This window comes from Podarcis vaucheri, assembly GCF_965113315.1.
Source record: "Podarcis vaucheri genome assembly, chromosome: 7".
Taxonomy (NCBI): Eukaryota; Metazoa; Chordata; class Lepidosauria; order Squamata; family Lacertidae; genus Podarcis; species Podarcis vaucheri.
The window spans coordinates 63,426,099-63,445,876 of NC_138765.1; the positions used below are offsets into that span (position 1 = coordinate 63,426,099).

The following is a 19,778-nucleotide window of genomic DNA, read 5'->3' on the forward strand; positions in this document are numbered from 1 at the left end:
CTTGGTCAGACCACACCTGGAGTCCTGGGCACAGTTCAGTTTAAGAAGGGCATTGGCAAGCTGGAATGTGTGCAATCGAGGGTCAACAAGATGTTCAGGGGTCTGGAAACCAAGCCTTATGAGGAAAGGTTGAGGGAGCTCAATATGTTTAGCCTGAAGAAGAGATGACTGAGGCGAGATATGATAGCCATCTTCAAACATCTAAAGGGCTGTCACGTGGAAGATGAAGCAAGTTGTTTTCTTCTGCTCCGGAGGGTAGGACCCAAATCAATGGCTTCAAGTTACAAGAAAGGAGGTTTCAACCATTAGAAAGCATTTACTGAAGGTAAGAGCTGTTTGACAGTGGAATGGATTCCCTTGGAAGGTGCTGGAGTCTCTTTCACTGCAAGTTTTTAAACAGAGCTTAAATCTGTCATGGATGCTTTAGTTGTGACTCCTGCACTGCAGGGGGTTGGACTAGGTGACCCTTGAGGTTCCTCCCAACTCTAAAATTCTATGATTCTTCGATTTTCCGTTACTAGCAGAATGCAAAGTTTCCATGCACCGCCCCGCCGCTTTAAGTCACCCTTGTTCTTTTTTCTTCCTTACCCTCTTTTCTTCTTGTTCCCCCCCCCTCTCTTTTTCACCCGCCCAGCCAAACTCGGCAGGCTCCGACTGCGCCATCTGATTGGCCGCCGTTGTTTTCGGGGGCGTGGCTACGCGTGGAATGCTGAGACTGAGCGTCCCAGAACCGGACGGTCCTGCTTCGGAGGCGGCCTGTTGATTGGCTCGTGACACTTACGGAAAGAGGGGAGAATGGAATGTTGGGGACTCTGAGCGTTCCAGAGATACTTTGCTGTTGTTGTTTCATTCATTTTTTACGCAGCCGCGGATGCGAAAAGGGAAAGAAAGAAAAAAGTAGGGTGAGATTTTGCAGGCGCAAGTCGCCTACTTAGAAGTAGGCTCCATTAAATTCAATGGGACTTGCTTCCAGGGAAGGGTAGCGTTGCAGCCTCAACCTAGAGCCTTCTGCGGAGTCCCTTCCGGATTAAAAACGAGGGAAATCTTTGGAATTGCACTTTCTGCTGCGAGAGGATCCCAGGCGTCTCTTGGCGGAATCGACGGACCCGGGGACACGGTTGGGACAGGAACCAGGAAAAGTCACGAGGAGGTACATTCATGTCTCTTGGCTCGATCGCGCTCTCCGCCTTGCACGACCGTAGGCGGGAGAGAAGCGCTGCATGGGGGTGGGGTCTGTGCGAAGGGTCTGTGTACTGTAGCGTCTTTCTACGGGGCTTTGAATTCACCGATTCTTTAAAGTTCCACATACTTTGCAAAACTGTTGCGGTGCCGGCGCCGGACCTGAGAGCGAAGAGCCAGTGCGCTGTTGTAATCAGAAAGGGGCTCTTTTAAAATGCTATTTCCGCCCGTGGGAACGGCTTTCAAACTTCCATCACGCCAACTCTCTGTGTCCGCTGGCAGTCGAAATATACATAAAGTGACGCTTTTCTTCTTTCAAGAATGTACTTGAAATGCACCTAAATGATCTCTTCGGCATGCCTCATGGGAAGCGATTTATAAATGAAATTAATATTATTATCATCCAGAATGATGATGGTGGTGGTTCTTACTTTGTTTTTAAATTATTTATTTATTTATTTATTTACGTGTGATGGCAGGGACAGCTGCCAGATTATAGGAAGGGGATGAGATTCTGTAAGGTGGAGTGGTGTGTGTGTAGAACTTGTGACTTTCCAGATGTTGATGAACTCCACCTCCCCTGAGCTCCATCCAGCCTGGCCAAAGGTCACGGTTAATGGGAGTGGTAGTCCCAGCAGCAGCATATGGAAGCTTCCACAGCCCAGCTCTCTTAGGTTTGGGTGTGTATTTAGTGGCGATGGCAGGAATCCTTCAAAGCATGTAGCTGGTGCGTTAAGAAACAGTGAAACCAAGAAGTGCTCCTGTCAGTGTCGAAACAGCCAGGTGACTGTCAAATGTGAGTCAACAGCAGGAGTCTCTGAAAAGGAGGTGAGGCGAGTGAAACAGCTGAGGATCTTGACGCAACTCTACATTATTTGCTCTCACTGTAGCATGACGGTAAAGCCCTCTATGTTGGTGTCATAGAGAGGACTGATAAGGAACTTCTACACAGGGCCTGCTTGACCTTGTTTCTCATTCTGCAGCACTCCTGGGTCTTGACCTGTAGGTGGCAACTCTACCTATAACCATGCATTTCAAGCTGGCTGCTGACACTGTCCCCTCTGCTTCCTATATTTCATCTGTCACCCTTTCCCCCAGCCTACTAAAGCAAGAGGGACTTCACCATCACCCACCCCACAAGTGAGATTGGAGGCAGGTAAATGACAGGGACCACAATGGCTTTAAAAGAGGATTGGGCAAAGTTGGAAAAGGTTCAGGAAAGGGCAGCCAAAATGATCAAGGGGAAGGAGCGAGTTCCCTATGAAGGCAGGTTGCAGCATTTGGGGACTTTTCAGCTGAAGAGCAAAGGCTTGCAAGAGGCAGCATGATAGAATTTTAAAAAATTATGCATGGCATGGAGAAAGTGGATAGAGTGAGGTTTTTCTTCCCTTTCTCATAACACTGGAACTTTTGGACATCGAACGAAGCTGCAATGTTGGATGACTCAGGACCAATGAAAGAAAGGACTTGGTCACGCAGCACATAGTTAAATTAAGGAACTCGATCCCACAGGAGACATTGATGGCCACCAATTTGGGTGGCTTTAAAAGAGAACTGAGACAAACTCATGGAGGAGAGGGCTATCGGTGGCTATGATCTGCCTGCGCAAGTGGAGGCAGCAATGCTTCTGAATACCAGTTGCTGGAAGCCACAGGAGGGGGGAGAGCTCATGTGCTCCAATCCTGCTTGCTGGTTTCCCACAGGCATCCGGTTAGCCACTGGGAGAACAGGATGCTGGACTAGATGGGCCATTGGCATGAACCAGAAGGTTCTTCTGGTGTTCTTATGGACCCCTTTTCCTCTCCCCCCCCCCCAATCTTCTTTTCTTTAGGCTAAACCAACCCTAGCAGAGTTGAGGCTGGGTGGAGAGGAGAGGAGGATGGAGGCAGTATAATAATCAGAGCCTTCTGTTGCTGCTGAAAATGAAGATTTGTTGTGGCAGGTGTTTCTCGTGGACTTGAGAGTCCACTTTGTCAGGTGTGTTTTGCTTTCCTTGGCATAGTGGTGGAGGAAGAATGGTACTGAACACTGGCCAAATTAGCCAGGAAATGTAAAGCTTAGTCTGCAGAGATCAAAGGTGGGTGAAGATAAGCACAGCAATGCAACCAGTTGATGCTCTGGTCTCTGTCTCTACTCATGTGGGAGTGAGTCAGTGCTCACTCTTTTTAAAAAATAAACAATTAGCCACCAATCAGGGTTTTCGGAACAACAACAGCATTTGACACAGATGGATCTCACTAGGAAAATGGCTCCAGAGGGCTTGGGCCACAGACAGAGAAGGTTTTGTGCCACAGTCCCAGCCTCAACATCTGTGCAATCATGAGGCAGGAGGTCTGGAGATAGCCTGCTCCCATTTGCTGTAAGCAGATGGGCACCAGTGGGGTAACTGTTTGGGGGCTTTGCAACCAGCCTGTCAGGCTCACCCTCCCAAGCACGACTCTGTTTCAGTCCTGTGCAACTTCCACGGAGTTTCTTCTGAAACCAGTGACATCCCAGGCAACAGTTTACTCTCCCCAAAGGTGGCCAACATCAGATGCTATTAGTCATTGTCTCAACTGCAGCACAAGAAATGTTTGTGTCAGGGCTTCGCTTCTTGAGTCACTAGATCTCTATAAACCAATGCCTGGCCGCCCTTTCTTTGGAAGTAGCGTCTCCACTAGTTTCTACAAGTGAGACCTGCATCAAAATGTTGCAGGACGGAGTATGCTCTGTTCAGCATACCAACCATCTCCATTCCCTGTCTTCCTCTCCATCAGCAGTCAAGGCAGCGTTTCATGGCCATTGAGCATGCCCAGTTGGAATGGTGTATCCTAAAATATAGGAAGCTACCTTATACTGAATCGAACCATTGAAGCATCTATCTCAGTACTGTCTGCACTGATAGGCAGCAGTTCCCCAGGGTTTCAGGCAGGGAACTTGCACTGCCTGGATATGCCAGGGATTCAATCTGGGACCTTCTGCATTCAAAGCATATGCTCTGCCACTGAGCTACGGCCCTTCCCTAACATTACTGGGATGAACACTAGGAGACTGTGCACCTTCCCATGCCCTAAGAGTAACAGCTATCAGTGGGAAGAATGCTCCCAATTTTGCTAAAACGACCGAAAATTTTGTGTTCAGTTCTTGCAACAAGAAGGTATGTTTTACTCTTCAAGCATTTCAAATGTTTTTGTTCCATGTAACAAGGCTGTACGCTTACTTTGGCCCCATTGAGCTCAGTAGGGTTACCTTTAAGTCAGCATGCAACGGAATTGTACTATTAAAGTGCTTAACTTTGGCAGCAGGGGGTTCAAGATGTGCTCTGCAGCAGTTAAGACCCATGACTCCAACTAAGCCATACTACCAACTAAGTAGACCCACTGAAATTAGCCATGTCCATTGACTTCAATGGGCCTACTCTGAGTAGGGCTAGCAGTGGATACCATCCCCAGTTTTCCCTGTGTGTGTGTGTGTGTGTGTGTGTGTGTTTTAACTAAGGTTCTTGGAGCTTTAAATCACAGCTGCAGCCTTGAGGAAAGACTGTGCCTATCACCTAACAGCTGCAAATGATTGCTAAAAGCCAGTGTGAAGGAGCTAAACTTGCTCTCTGAACTGGTCAGCTGTCTGCTCTGAAAATTTGCTGAGTCACAATATTGTTTTGCTTCAGAGTTCAGATTCCTGTCATTCCGATCTTGTTCTTTTCTGCATCTGCATTATTTCCCAGCCTTGTTATTGAATTTGTTCCAGGTTTTCTTCTTCTTCTTTGAAACTGGCAATGGGTTGTTTTGTGGAGGCCAACAACTTCTCCACATTTTGCTGTTATCCATGAACTGATCCTGCCGCCTTTCCTGGGTGAATCACTTCAGTTCTACCTTTCACCCAGTTCTTTCCCCTAGAAATTGCACAATGTAGGACAGTCACGAATTTATTGGGTGCCTCCCAGTGGATTCCTTAACCAGGATCACTTCTGTCGCTGCAGGCTTTGAGATCAAATCACTTCTGAAGAGCTCTGCAATGGTTTAATTTTCATGTTATACTACACCTGTGTCACTCGTGAAACAAACTATTTGGCTGTTGTGGCTTCTAAAGAACCCTGGGAGCTACAGATGTTATTATTATTGTCATCTACATGTATTTGCCCCTTTTTACAAAAATAGAAGCCTCCAAGTGACTTAACAATACAGCAGGATTTTTTTTTAAAAAAACAACCAATGCACCATAGAAGACACCAGAAATGTTCATCTGATATAATATTAAAGAAAGCCCTTCCCATACCCACCTAAATATGAACCCTGCTGCAGGGGCCAGCTGGGTTACCAAAGGCCAAAAGTCAATGAAAAGTGCCTAGTGCCTAAACACTGATAATGACGGGGTTTTTCCTGTGGAGAGTGTTCCACAGATATAGGGGGCCACCACTGAAAAGATCCCCTCCATGGTGGATTAAGCCAGGAGAATTACAGATAACTAAATCCAGGGGCTTTTAGTGGGTGAAGACAAAGGGATTAATCTCTTCCAGAGTGGGGGGTGGAGATGGTCACTTCCTTACCATAAAATAATTAAGAGGTGGTCAAGTGGGTGCATCACTCCTCATACATTGATACTCCAAGAAGCTCAGGGTGGCATACACAGTTCTTTCCGTTTTATCCTCACAACAACCCTGCAAAGTAGGGTAGTCTGAAGAGGGAGAGAGAGAGAGAGAGAGAGAGAGAGAGAGAGAGACTGGCCCACTGTCACCCAGTGGGGCTTCATGCCCGAGTGGGGTGGGGAGTTTGATGCTCATAAAACCATAGAAATGTAGAGCTGGAAGGGACCTCAAGGATCGTCTAGTACAGGGGTCTGCAACCTTTAAGACAAAAAGAGCCACTTGGACCCGTTTTCGAAGAAAGAAAAAAACTGGGAGCCGCAAAACCATTGCGACATTTAAAACAAATATATCTCCGGAGCCGCGATCTGACAGCAGGCGGGAAGGTGACGTCGGGACGGTGCGTGACTAACGCACGCACCGCCCCCATGCGACGTCACAGCCAGTACAGCGCCCGCCACAGTGAGGAGTGTCGGGGCGCACAATGCGCCTCCTCCCCTCGCTAGTATCCGCCCCGGAGCCGCGGCAAAGGTGTAAAAGAGCCACATGCGGCTCCGGAGCCGCGGGTTGCAGACCCCTGGTCTAGTAGTCCCACCGCCTGCAATGCAGGAATCGCAATGAAAGCATCCATGGCAGATAGCTGTCCAGCTTCTGCTTAAAAGCCTCCCATGAAGTCTTCAAGTTCTTAGTCCAGAGCTGAGTCTAACCTCTACTCCACACTGGCTCCTTATAGGTGACAAAACACGTGAGAGGAGAGCTGTTGCCTGTGTAAGCTTTCCAGACACTGACTGGCTGGCTGGGGCCAGTGGATTAGGTGACACCTTGGCCTGACCCAGCAGAGCTGCTCTTTACATTTATGGGGGAAAGGTTGGTTTTGATGGAACAGAGAAAGAGGGAGGTTTGCACCTCATTGCCACCCTGGTGTGGAGTTCCAAGTGGCTTAGAGCTTTCCTGCTAAGAACCCTTTTGCTTTTCATCCTTGGTCTCCACCAAGGGGTACAATTAATGCCGCCCTGTGCAAAGCTCGGGAACGTTTTGCATTACAAGACAGAAGTCCACAGAAGAGTCCTGTGAAACTAATCAGCCCCGCGGATTCTGTGATGAAAGGTTACTAGAGGCCTCCTGCCAAGAGCTCTCATGAAAACAACCTCTCGCTAATAGCTATGAAAGGTTGGCTCCAGCGGTCCTTTTTATATATATAATTGGAGTTTGCCGTTCTCTGCTGTGTGTTCCCACTTCAAATGGGCACCGAGATCAGAGGTACTGTAGTTTTTAGTTTTCTTTCCTTTTCATGCTTCTCCCTCCCCTCCTGTTCTGTAGTGTGCAAAAGTCATTATGTTCATAATAGCAGAAGCAAAGCGACTCCGTGGTGGCTTTTAGTTTTGTCTTTTAAATATAAAACGATCACGCTGGCTGATGGTGGGGCAGTCGGTCCTTCACTATTACAGACTGATCCTCAAAGCAACTCGGCAGTGCATTTGTTTCTTTTCTTTAAAAAAAACAAATGCTGAAGAAGCTTCCATGGTCCTTAAGCTGAACAGCTCTTATGCGCACTTATAAATCGCTGCTGTTTCTAATCACCTACAGTGAGCGCAAAATTGCCTCCAGGCGAAAAGGTGTTTTTTGTGTGAAATAAAAGTGGTTCTTAATCATAGAATTGTAGAGTCAGAAGGGACCCTGAGGATCACGTGGCCCAGCCCTCTGCAATTCAGGGATCTGCATCTGATGCCCCATGGCATCACGGATTCCTTCTTGCAGGCTGTTGGGGAAATAAAACATGGCTGCAGTCGTGTGTGGGCTAGTAACTTTTGTAGGCTTAAGAAGAAGAGTTTGGATTCGATATCCCGCTTTATCACTACCCTAAGGAGTCTCAAAGCGACTTACATTCTCCTTTCCCCTTCCTCTCCCACAACAAACACTCTGTGAGGTGAGTGAGGCTGAGAGACTTCAGAGAAGTGTGACTAGCCCAAGGTCACCCAGCAGCTGCATGTGGAGGAGCGGGGAAGTGAACCCAGTTCACCAGATTACGAGTCTACCGCTCGTAACCACTACACCACACTGGCTGATGGATCATCTAGTCCAGCATCTTGTTCTCACAGTGCCCAACCAGATGCGTGTGGGGAAATCCACAAGGAGGATTCAAGTGCAAGAGCACCCTCCCCTCTGGCTGTTTTCTGGGAACTGGTATTCAGAAGCAGTGCTGCTGCTTCCAGTTGTGGAGGTGGAGCATAGTCATCATGGCTGGTAGCCATCCATAGCCCTCTCCTCCTCCATGAATTTGTTGAATCCTCTATGAAAGCCATCTAAGTTGGCAGCCACCACCGCCTTCTGTGGGAGGGAGTTCCATAGTTTATGTGCTAGGTTTGTCTGGATGGGCTGCTGTTGTATAAGAGGTATGCAATAAACCTTCTTTGGAATAAATTGGCAGATGGGTATAGGCCATATGGTTCTTGGGAAGCGAAGATTTCCACAAGTGAAATTAGATTGGGGTAGACAGGGGTTGCCTTCTCCTATAGCACACACTGCGGCTCATGAGCATTGGGGAGCATTTCAGGGAGGAATTGACTTTCTCTCTCTCCCTGTAGGGGAGAGGTGGGGGACCTGTGGTTCTTCAGGTGTTGCTGAACAGCTCCCATCATCTCTGACCATTGGCCATTTGGGCTGGGGATGACGGGAGTTAAAGTCCAACAACATTCACTGTCCCTTCCTATAGCATGTTGCGGTCCATGGGGGCTGACTTCGTGGCGAGCCCCTGAGTTGGGTTAGGCTTTCTTTTTTGGCTCCTTCTCATTTCTTGGTCCTGCTTGGCTGTTCAGTTGGACCAAAATACGATTTTAGTTAATTTTTATAGAAAGTTTAACAAAGTGAAAAGAAACAACTGCCTCACCACCAGCTCACATTAATAATACAATGACCATCAATACACCCATCTCAGTTTAGGCACGCGAGTCAAGATATGTCATATAAATGTCCTGATGGATATCCAAGCCAAATCGACATTCACAAGAAATGAGTTCAAATGTGGCAAGGGCAGTGTGGTCCTCAAGATCATTGCATAACAGATTGTGGGTGTTTCGTTTTTTTCCAGGCTGGAAGAATAAGGGAGTTCTGGAACAGTCATGAAACTTTCACAAAACGTAAAACAAGCCTCCTAGCTTAATTCCTGGGAATGTTGATGCAAACACAGTTTCACTGAGTTTTGTGGGCCCTCCTTGAGAAATGTAGGGGAAATCTCTTCCCATCAATAGTGACTGGTACATTCTTGAGCAACATCTAACAGACTGCATTGTCAACATGATCATTCTAGTGGTTTTTAAAACAATTGTCATTGCTAGCCCTTTCTCCCTTGCTGTTGTTTCCTCTCTACAAAGCTCTTGTGTGGTGTAGCTGTTGCACATTTTGTGAAGGGAGGTGTCTTGGATATTGAATTTTCAGGGTTATTTTTTATGCTTATTTACAAAGTCATTGTAGAAAAGGAACCTGGCCATGGCAAGACCTTCAGTGCTTTGGAGCTGTGTGTTCCTTGGTGAATGATCTCTTAGGTTACCCATTGTGTGTACGTGCAAGAAAAAGCATGTGCTCTCTGTGAACTTCATTTTATATGATGCCTTTGGGAAATGACTCAGTTTCTTCATACATGTGAATGTTTGGCCTGCCACTAGGGTTGCAAAATCTTATTTAGTTCAACACAAGGCAGAACAGTATGGGTGCACCCTGCACTGCTCATGAACATTTGCAGAGATGTTGCAGAGATATTCACAAAACCATGCAGCTATGATCCTCCCTAGACTGTACCACTTCAGACTGCTGCTAGGGGGACACATTTGAATCCTTCTCCCTTTTGAAAGCATTTTTTTTTCTCCCACTAGGATAACGGGAAAACTAGAGTCTTCTTCCCTGACATGCTAGATTTCTATGTGTGTGGTGTCCTTGACATGTGGGAATGTCCAAACATGTAAGGCACACACACAAACATTCTGCAGTCATATAGTCCTGAAAGGATGGTACCTTCTGATACTGATTACCATGTTTCACTCGGTGTTTTGGTATCAGGTGTTTGTACATATGTGATCATGCAAGCATAGAATTATGATGGGGGTTGCTGTAGACAAGTAATTCTGGCTTTGTCTTATTACATGGGCAAAGACACTTTTCAGAGTCTTGACATTTTGAATTCAGCCACTGGGATGTTAAGTGGGGGGAGCATAAGGTCATGGCACTGACGAGGGAAGATACATAAGCATAGGCAGTGGCCAAATGAACCTAAGCACAACTACATATGAAGGCAGCCCTGTTTAGAGAAATTTTTAATGTCTGATGTTTTAATGTATTTTTAATATTTTGTTGGAAGCCGCCCAGATGGGCAGGGTATAAATAATAAATTATTATTATTATTATTATTACTACTACTACTACTACTACTACTACTACTACTACTATTCCAGTTCTGCAGTTTCCAGCAACTGGTATTCAGAAGCATAGCTGCCTCTGCCAGTGAAGGTAGAGCATAGCTATTGGGCTTAGTAGCCAGTTATAGCCATATCCTCCTTTTGTATAATGTTTTAAAAGCCATCCAGGTTGGTGGCCATCACTGCCTCTTGTGGTAGTGAATTCTACAGCCTAGCTGTGCACCATGCGAATAAGTTTCTTTTGCCTGTCCTGAATATTCCAACATTCAGCTTCATTAGATGTCCCCAAGTTCTCACATTATGAGAAGGGGAAAACAGCTTTTCTCTGTCTACTTTCTCCACACCCTGCATCATTTTATATGCCTCGATCGTGTTGTCTCTTGCTTGTATTTTCTCCAAAACAGGGTTTCCCAAACTTGGGTCTCCAGCTGTTCTTGGACTACAACTCCCATCATCCCTAGCTAGCAGGATCGGTGGTCAGGGATGATGGGAATTGTAGTCCAGCTGGAGACTCAAATGTGGGAAACTCTGCTCTAAACAAGAAAAACCCCGATTGTCGCAACCTTTCCTCTTAGGGGTGTTACTCCCACTTCCTTGATCCTTTTGGTCTCAGATTCAGCAGTCACAGCTTCTGTTTTCCTTCCTTGCTTCCAGGTGACCTGTCAAGATGGTAGACCATCTGGCCAACACTGAGATCAACAGCCAACGCATTGCGACTGTGGAGAGCTGCTTTGGAGCATCTGGCCAGCCGTTGGCCATACCTGGAAGGGTCCTCTTGGGCGAAGGGATTTTGACCAAAGAATGCCGGAAGAAAGCCAAACCGCGGATCTTCTTCCTGTTCAACGACATCCTTGTGTATGGAAGCATTGTGATCAACAGGAGGAAGTACAGCTCCCAACACATCATACCGCTTGACGAAGTCACCCTGGAGACTTTGCCGGATACCCTGCAGATGAAGAACCGTTGGATGATCAAAACGGCCAAGAAGTCCTTCGTCGTTTCCGCCGCTTCCCTGACCGAGAGGAAAGAATGGATCAGCCACCTGGAGGAATGCATCCGCCACTTGCTGTCCAAGATGGGCCAGCAGCCCCCCACGGAACACGCCGCCCCCTGGATCCCAGACAAGGCCACCGACATCTGCATGCGCTGCACGCAAACCAAGTTCTCCACTCTCACGCGCAGGCACCACTGTCGGAAGTGTGGCTTTGTGGTGTGCGGAGACTGCTCTCGGCAAAGGTTCCTGATGCCCCGGCTGTCCCCAAAGCCTTTAAGGGTGTGCAACCTTTGCTACAAACAGCTGGTGGCAGCGAAAAAGGAGAGCGAGGAACAGTCGAAGACAGCCCATTCTCCTCAGGCTGGCTATGAGCCTTCCAGCGGAGATGACAGCGACAGGTCCGACGAGGACAGAATGGAACAGTGGTCAGCGGAGGCAGAGTTTTACACGTCCAACACAGCTTGGTCATCTTTCCATAGCTGACCCCTGCATGGCCTTGTTAATTTTAGGGGCCACACACTTATTTCCAAGGAGTACAGGGAACACATACTTTCCAAAGTGCACTTTTCAGAGGAGTAGCTTTCATCGTGTCTTTTGGTCCCATGTGTTTTCCTCCTCTGTGGTTAAGGAAGAAGATACTGAATCAAACTAAAATATGCAAGAGCCTGCTTGTCTTCTCTAAGGCCTGGCCTGCTCTATATATTTGAAGCAGTATCATTCCGCTTCAAGTAGTCATGGCTATGGGGAAGGGCTGTAGTTCAGCGGTAGAGCATCTGCCTTGTGTGCTGAAGGTCTCAGGTTCAATCCCCAATAGCATCTCCATCTAGGGCTAGGTGAGACTCCTGTCTGAAACTCTGGGAAGCCACTGCCAGTCAGTGGAGACCATTCTGAACTAGGTGGGCCCACTGGTCTGATTCAGGAAGCTTCCTATGATTCCCTTCATGAATCCTGAGAGCTGTCATTTGTTAAGTGTGCTGAGTGTTCTGAGGAGACCTCTTATTTTGTCCACAGAGCTACAGTTTCCAGAACAATCCGTTCCTCTTCCCAGGGAACTCTGGGAATTGTAGAGGTCTCTGCACCCTGAACAAATCACAGTTCCTAGGATTCTTTGTGGAAAGCCATGACTTTTAAAGTGGTACGATACTGCTTTAAATGTATAGTGCAGATGGGGCCTAACAGCGAGTTGTTATTATTGGCATATGTGGCAGAGCTGAATTGGACCCCCAACACATCAGGTGTTGAGCGTTGCTGAAAGTTTTGGTCCCTTTGATAGATTTGGGGGCACCTGAAATGTTGACTTTCAGCTTGGGCATTTTGCAGGCTTGGGCATCAGAACGGCACCCACCCCATCTTGTAGTCTCTGTCTTTCTTACACCCAGGAGTCAAATTCTGGATCCATAAATCATAAGTTATGAAACCAGAGGAAGATCTCCTTCACAGTTTTTAAACTGACAGCACCATGCAGAAATTAATCAAGGCCTTATAATATGATTGTATATCAAGAATCTAGTCTTTTTTTTTAGGCTCTTCACAGAAGGATGCAGTTTTTTGAATCTGCTTGATGCAGAAGGAGGGTAGGACCTTCTTGACTGAGTAGGGATTGAAATGAACAGAAAAAGTTTTGGAGATGCGCATTTCGAAATGAAGGTTTTTGGAGCAGCTTTGTCATGTGAGCAGATGGCTTCTTAACGGTGGTATTGTATTACGAGTGTTGGCTTCTGTGTGTGTGTGCGCGCACGTATGTGTATACACACACACACACACACACACACACACACACACTCTAAGTGTGGCTTTGCTTCCTGGCCCCCATTTTTTATTACTAATGTTTTTATTTTTCAAAACAACAAGAGGGACAAATATTACAGTGCTTTGTTTGTGGGAGGCACAGGCCTTTTGCAACCAACTGTCATGTTTTCCACATGCAGTAAATCATACAAATAACTGAAAACACTATATATGTGAAACGCTAAAAATAGTTTGTAGACAAAAGGTGGTGGTGTGGCTTTTCCTGGAGGTGGGGGAAGGATCCGGTTGTTTCCGCCTGCAAAGTTTTTTGAAGACTCTGCACTTAACAGTTGCTCCCACCTGATGCAACACCAGTCATTGACAGCAGAAAAGCCTTGTTAACTCTAATTTAAAAGAAAATAACTCATTCCTTACTCCAGTAGAATGTAGGTTAACTCTTTTCTGTCGGCGACCGTTAGACAGCAGCAACTTGGTTGCTACAGCAAATGTTATATTGGACCTTAATGTCAACCACAGTGTTGTTAGCATATTCAGTTACCTTGTTTTTTATACTCCTCTGGTTTTTTTGGAGCAAATATGTTGACTGGCATTTTTATACTTACCGTTTTCTAATCTGTGGGTTTTTACTTTCATTGGTCAATGTGTTTACATCAGAGCTGTTGGTCAACAAGCTTTTTAAGTTAATTAGCCAGGCTTTTCTCTCTCCCTTTAATGGATGCACAGAGTTCTGATTTAATACTACACTGCCGTAATGCAATTTTCAGGTCTCTTCTTGAAGATTAGTGCATGCTCATGGAAAATAACACAAAAACACTAGGGCCCCGTTTGACTGCCATGGCATGCTGTATGGTGCAGTGGTTAGAGTGACGGACTAAGGCCTGGGAGAGGCCAGAGTTGAAATCCTCACTCGACCGTGAAGCTCACTTGGTGACCTTGGGCCCGGCACTGTTGCTCAGCCTCACAGGGTTGTTGTGGGGATTAAATGAGGAATGGGAGAAGAACCAGGTATGTCAGCTTGAGCTCCTTGCAGAAAAAGATGGGGTAAAAATGCAATGAATTAAAAATTGCCGCAGAGGGCAGATATTGCAGCCTAGTCATACTTGCTCAGATGAGATCAGTTTTGTCTACACCAGGAGAAATCTCCAGATGTTGCTGGACGACAAATAAATTCTGGTTATTGTCTATGATGACTTCGACTGATGGGAGTTGCAGTACAGCTACATCTGGAAGGCAGTGCCAGCTGGCACTGGCTTTCCAAGGTTTCAGGCAGAGGACATGCTAAGCTAACCTGAAGATGCTGGGGACTGAACCAAGAACCTTCTGTGTGCAAAGTAGATGCTCTGTATCAGGACTTGAGAACCAAATCTGGCCAGTGGACCAGACTGTTACCTCCCCCACCCCTTGCACACCAGATCTGACAGGTGGATGTAGAGGATCCCTTGAGGTCACTATGACGTCAGGTGGCCCTTTTCACCAGCCCCTTCCAAAGGGCTAGGCTATGCAGCGCCTTGAAGAGGGCTTCTCAAGATCTGACAGCCAGCTGATCGTTGGGTCTTCAGGTGACCCTTTCAAGGCGCCATCTTTCCCAGAGCTTTGCATAGGGCTCAGCCAATCAATGGATAGCCGGTACCTGCAAATCCCCTTTTGACTGAGGAGGGCATGGGCTTGGCTGAAACGACCTTGTGGGCCAGCTGGAGAAGTCTGGTGGGCTGAAAGAGGCCCGTGAGCTAGAGGTTCTCCACCCTGCTCTGTTGCTCTCCTGCCCATTCCATGGGAATTCTTGTAACATTTGTTGAGAGGGGCAGCCTACGCATAGATGGCTTTACAGTTTGGTAGCAAAGCCCGTGCTCTGCCTGCAGATGGCCGTTGGTCTGAACTGAACCGAAGGCCACCTACTGAAAGCTGTGTAGAACTAATTCAACACCCTATTTTCCATATGTGCCTAAATCCATTACTGGATTGTGGTGGAGGCTTTTTGCCTTTATAATCTGCTTCCATTAGGATATGCACACTATTTAATGGAGCGTGTAATCTTCAAGATACGGACTAATGGCAGGAAGCCACAGTCACGGCTACTTTGTCACTTAAAAAGAAAAACCGTCCAAAATGAGTAGCTGACCATGTGATTTTGATTTTAAATGCCCTCCGGCCTGCTGTGAACTGAATGGACTCTCCGGGTGCTAGGTGGATGTTTCCAAGTTGCAAAGAAAGAGCTGGAAAAGTGAAGATTAATGAGAAGGAGCTTGGCCTGCTCCCCACCCCCTCCATGGAGTTCATTCTTTTCCGACTGACTACATTCCCCCAAGTCCTGTGTCAGCTGAAACAGTACCTCGCCTGCCCTCGCCCATGGAAAACAGTGTAGAAATTGGCCAGCAAAAGCCATAACCGAAACAGATGTTTCTGGTTTTAAGGAGCATTTAAAAAGGAAAAAAAAAAACCTTCTTTTGTCTTGTTTTCCTCCCTCATCTGACTCAAATAAATAGCAATAACAATGGCGTGTTTATGGAGTGTTGTTCCCATGATGCTTTGCAAGGCATTGTACTTAAGCTAAGTGAGGGATATAGACAGCTGGAAGCTGGTTGCTTGAATCTAGGCTCCATTCTAGGCCCTCTTCTCAAGAACTCTCACACAAACCGGCCATGTTCTCCACAGAGGAGACACAAAAGGCACATTCGCACCATACATAGAAAGTGCTTTGACGCCACACTCTTCTTTCAAAGCGTTCTGGGAGCTGTAGTTTGCTCAGGGTGTTGAGATGGTTGTTGGGAGACCACTTTTCCCCTCCCAGAGCTCTCCATGAAGAGGGACTAATGGTTAAACCACTCTTGGAATTGGAGGCCTCAGAACAACTCTCTGCTATTCTTAACTAAATTTTATTCATAAAAATATTTGTATACCGCTGTGTCGTGTGTGTGTGTGTGTGTGTACACACACACACATGACGCTGCAGTATGTATATATGCAGTTTGCAGCAGTAAAACCACACAATAAAAACCATATTTTAAAAGTTAAACACAGACATCAATGAACCATTGTGGAAGGATGTATTCCACCTGCAATAGGCCTGGTGGAACAGAAAAGTTTTCAGCAGGTGCTTAAAAGTTGGCACAGAAGGTGTCTGCTAAATCTCTAATGGCAGAGGTTCCAGGTGACTCTTTGTCCACAGTGAACGAGGATTGTATTCACTGCACACCCTCACCCCAACTTGCTTTTTAGCTTGTGTTCTGGTGAGCTGCAAGTGAAGAACACTGGGCTGAGCTGTGTGTGTGTGTGTGTGTGTGTGTGTGTGTGTGTGTGTGTGTAGATTTCAGTGTGTCGCTGAGGGAATTTTTGCTGTTTCTGCTCCAAAAAACACAAAAACACGACACGTCTGCATTCTTGCCACCACAGTAGATGCTTCTGCATTCTAGTCCTCGACTGCCTTCCATTCTAGAAGTCTAGAAAGCCATAGAAAACAGAAAGTCTTCCTACTTGTAGTTGGTTCGACAGCTACAACCATTTCTGGACCGGGAAAGCTTGGACACAGTGGTTCCTGCACTGGTTGCTTCAAGGCTGGATTGCTGCAGTGCACTCTGTATGGGACTCCCCTTGCACTTGGTCCAGAAGCTGTGAGGTAGGTTAGGCTGAGAGACAGATACTGGCCCAAGTCCACCCGGTCAACTTCAGGGCTGATTGGGGGGTTTGAATCCTGGTCTCCTATGTTCTAGTCTGACACTAACCTACTACACTACATTGACAACATTTTCCAAATAATTTTATATATTTCTATTAATGCAATTAAATGGGTTCGAAAACGCATGAGGCTGCCTATATTAGGTGCTAGGTGCTCTGCAATAACCTTTCCCTCACAGTGCTCTACTGCTTTGCTGTAAAGGCCCCACCACACAAAAATTGTGGTTGGCTTTTGCAGCATGAAGATCAGGAGGGGTGGCTTGGCAGAGACATCTCCTTATTACTCATCTCACCTGCTCACACTCACATTCAGACAAAGCCGCAGGAAAATGGCCACAGAAAAGAATGAAACAAAGATGGTGTTGTGGTTTGTAGGGTGGTGCAGCATTAAAAATGTTGTTGTTGTTGTTTAGTCCTTTAGTCGTGTCCGACTCTTCGTGACCCCATGGACCAGAGCACATCAGGAACTCATATGCCTGTTGTCTTTGTCCATGGAGTTTTCGTGGCAGGGATACTGGAGTGGCTTGCCGGTTCCTCCTCCAGGTGGATCACGTTTGGTCAAAACTCTCCACTATGATCTGTCCATCTTGGGTGGCCCTGCACGGCATAGCTCATAGCTTCTCTGAGTTGATTCAAGCCCCTTTGCCACGGCAAGGCAGTGATCCATGAAGGGGCATTAAAAATACTTCTTTATATATGCCACATACAGAGGTGAGGTTTAACAAACAGGTCAAAAGGTTAAGTGCTTCCTGTTAAATGCTGATTGAAAGTAGTTTGTTAAGGGTGCTGAGAATTGTTAGGAGGCCCCTAACCATAGCTGTCAACTTTTTCCCTTTTCTTGCGAGGAATCCTATTTGGAATAAGGGAATTTCCCTTAAAAAAGGGGAAACGTTGACAGCTATGCCCCTAACAGAGCTACAATTCCCAGAGTGGTTTAATAGTCAGTCCCTCTTCTCAGGGAATATGGTGGCCCTCAACACCCATCACAACACTACAGTTCCCATAATTCCTTGGGGGGAGCCATGGCTGTTTAAAGTGGCATCACAGCTCTTTAAATGGTGCGAATGTAGACCTAATCTCTGTTGAAAGCGTGTTTGACACCAAGGGACCTGCAACCTTAAATGGTTAGATCAGTTGGTCCTCTATAACACTGCGGACAACCAATAAGATTCCTCCAAATAAGCTCGGTGAGCGAGCTGGGATATAGAGGCTCAGATGATCCTTATGGCATCCTGGACACAAGTTGTTCAGGGCTTTGTATATCAACGCAACATCAGGGGAGACAGAGAATCTGGCCTTGCAGATACTGTTGGACTTCCATCATTCATGACACTTGGCTTTCCTGGCTGGGATTGGTGTGACCAGGAGTCCTCCCAACATCTGGCAGCAGGGCCAGTCCAAACATGAGAAGGGAGTGAAGCAGCCTGCCTCGGGCAGCAGAATCCCATGGGCAATGCCCCAAAGGGTACCTCACCCACTTCTGCTGCTGCTGCCAAGGTTGTGCAGTGGCAGCTTCCATCAAGATCTCACACAATCTTGCAGAACTCTAGTGGGATACTGCGAAGCTTTCACAAGACCTCACTGAGCTCTGCACAATCTCACGAGGTCTCACTGAAAGCTGTGTGATCCTGGTAAGCGAGGCTTGGCAAGGTGGCAACACTTTCCTGTTTCACCTCTGGCAGTGAAATGGGATGGATTGCCCCTGCCTTGAGAGTCACCGATTCTTCATCCCTGGTAGACATGAAAGGGGAGGAAGGCCATGTTATAAACATAGAACTTCTTGACTCTGGAAACTCAACCTTAAAATGCATTTAGTTATCAAAACCAGACTGGAGTCAGCTCTGGGATATTTTCTTCTGAAGTGGTGAGGCATGACTGTTCTTCAAAGCTAGGAAAGTAACAAGGCACAGTTTTGTTTGAGAGAGAAAGAGCTGAGTGCAGTTTCAGAACTATCCTTTGTTGTATGCTTCCCAGTGACAGTGTTGGAGGCGCTCCAGCCACAAATGACAGGAAAACGAGGCTCCCTTGCCTACGGAGCGATGAAACCCAAAGCTTCAGCCTTCCAAAGTCAACAGAAAGGCATTGCAGAAGAAAAACAGCCGCTGTAAGACCAGCAGAAGCAAAAGCTCCGCAGGAGGAGATTTAGATGCTTTGACAAGTGGTTACTGTAAAATCATTGTATTGCACGATTTTGCACTTTTTGCAAACTTCACACTTTTCCAAATTTGGCAACGTTTGTGATTACTGCAAAATGGATTTTTTTAAAAAAATGGGGGTGGGGAGCTTTTGATCTTCCTTAAACATCTGTGCCCAGATATTTCTTCCATGTATAAGTTCACATATGCAGACAATTTGCTATAGGCTCTGTTGGGTGCTACAATCAGAGCAGGGGGCCCTCTTGGTAGTTTCTCCACCTTCATCAAACTCAAGGGTGTGAGTGGTAGCTCCTTGAGCTGTGAAATTCCCTCAACACACAAGTGTGTTGGACACCTTCACTATACAAGTTTCATCATATGCTGAAGGCATTATGTCTTTACCCTGACCTTTGGCATTTGAGATTTATAGTTTTAGGACTCGCCCTATTATTGTGATCATCATTTGTTTTAAAATGTTTTTAATGCTGTAATTTATGTCGTTGCAGTAAAACCTTAGGGTGGAGGATGGCTAAATAATAATGATAATAATAATTCTCTCATACACATAGTAGCCACTGCATAAAAATTGAATAAATGCAACGTTAGGCTTCATGAGTAGGACCACAGTTTCCATCCAAGTGGTGGGAAGTAATAGTTCCGCTTTGTTCTTCACTGGTCAAACCTCATCTTCGGCATCATGTCCAGTTATAGGTCCTGCTCTTTTAAGAAGGATAGAGATAAACTGGAACATGTCCAGGTAGGGCAAGAAGGATGACAAGAGGTATGGAAAACAAGCTGTGGGAGAAGAGGTTGAAAGGACTGGGTTGATTTAGCCTAGATAAAAGAAGATGGAGAAGAGAGAGAACTATGAGGTCTATAAGAACATCAGAAGCACATGCTGGATCAGGCCAATGGCTCATCTAGTCTCACTTGGACCAGCCAGATGCCTGTGGGAAACCAGCAAGCAGGATTCAAGCTTATGATCACTTTCCTGGGTTTTATGGCAACTGGTATTCAGGAACTATTGCTGCATCTGACTGTGGGGGCAGAGCATATCAATTGTGGCTAGTAGCCATTGA

General features: G+C 46.4%; 1 protein-coding gene across 3 annotated transcripts; it reads left to right on the top strand.

The window, feature by feature from the left end:
• On the top strand, positions 1-18,865 carry PLEKHF1 (pleckstrin homology and FYVE domain containing 1). Of its 3 annotated transcripts, none has more exons than XR_014222016.1 (5): positions 5-325; positions 635-1,150; positions 10,804-16,162; positions 16,197-16,935; positions 17,220-18,865. XR_014222016.1 is itself a non-coding variant. In XM_082233022.1 (2 exons), the coding sequence occupies exon 2, from the start codon at positions 10,817-10,819 to the stop codon at positions 11,624-11,626; it is 810 nt and encodes a 269-aa protein (XP_082089148.1). In that variant the 5' UTR covers positions 1-325; positions 10,804-10,816; the 3' UTR covers positions 11,627-15,387. The 3 variants fall into 3 exon arrangements, 1 of the variants encoding a protein (XP_082089148.1); XR_014222017.1 differs by having other exon boundaries at positions 17,224-18,865; XM_082233022.1 differs by lacking the exons at positions 635-1,150; positions 16,197-16,935; positions 17,220-18,865 and having other exon boundaries at positions 1-325; positions 10,804-15,387.
• The last annotated feature ends 913 nt before the right edge of the window (positions 18,866-19,778 follow it).

Excerpts from the sequence above, each read along its gene's own strand:
- PLEKHF1 (XM_082233022.1), top strand. The coding sequence starts at position 10,817 with ATGGTAGACCATCTGGCCAACACTGAGATCAACAGCCAACGCATTGCG.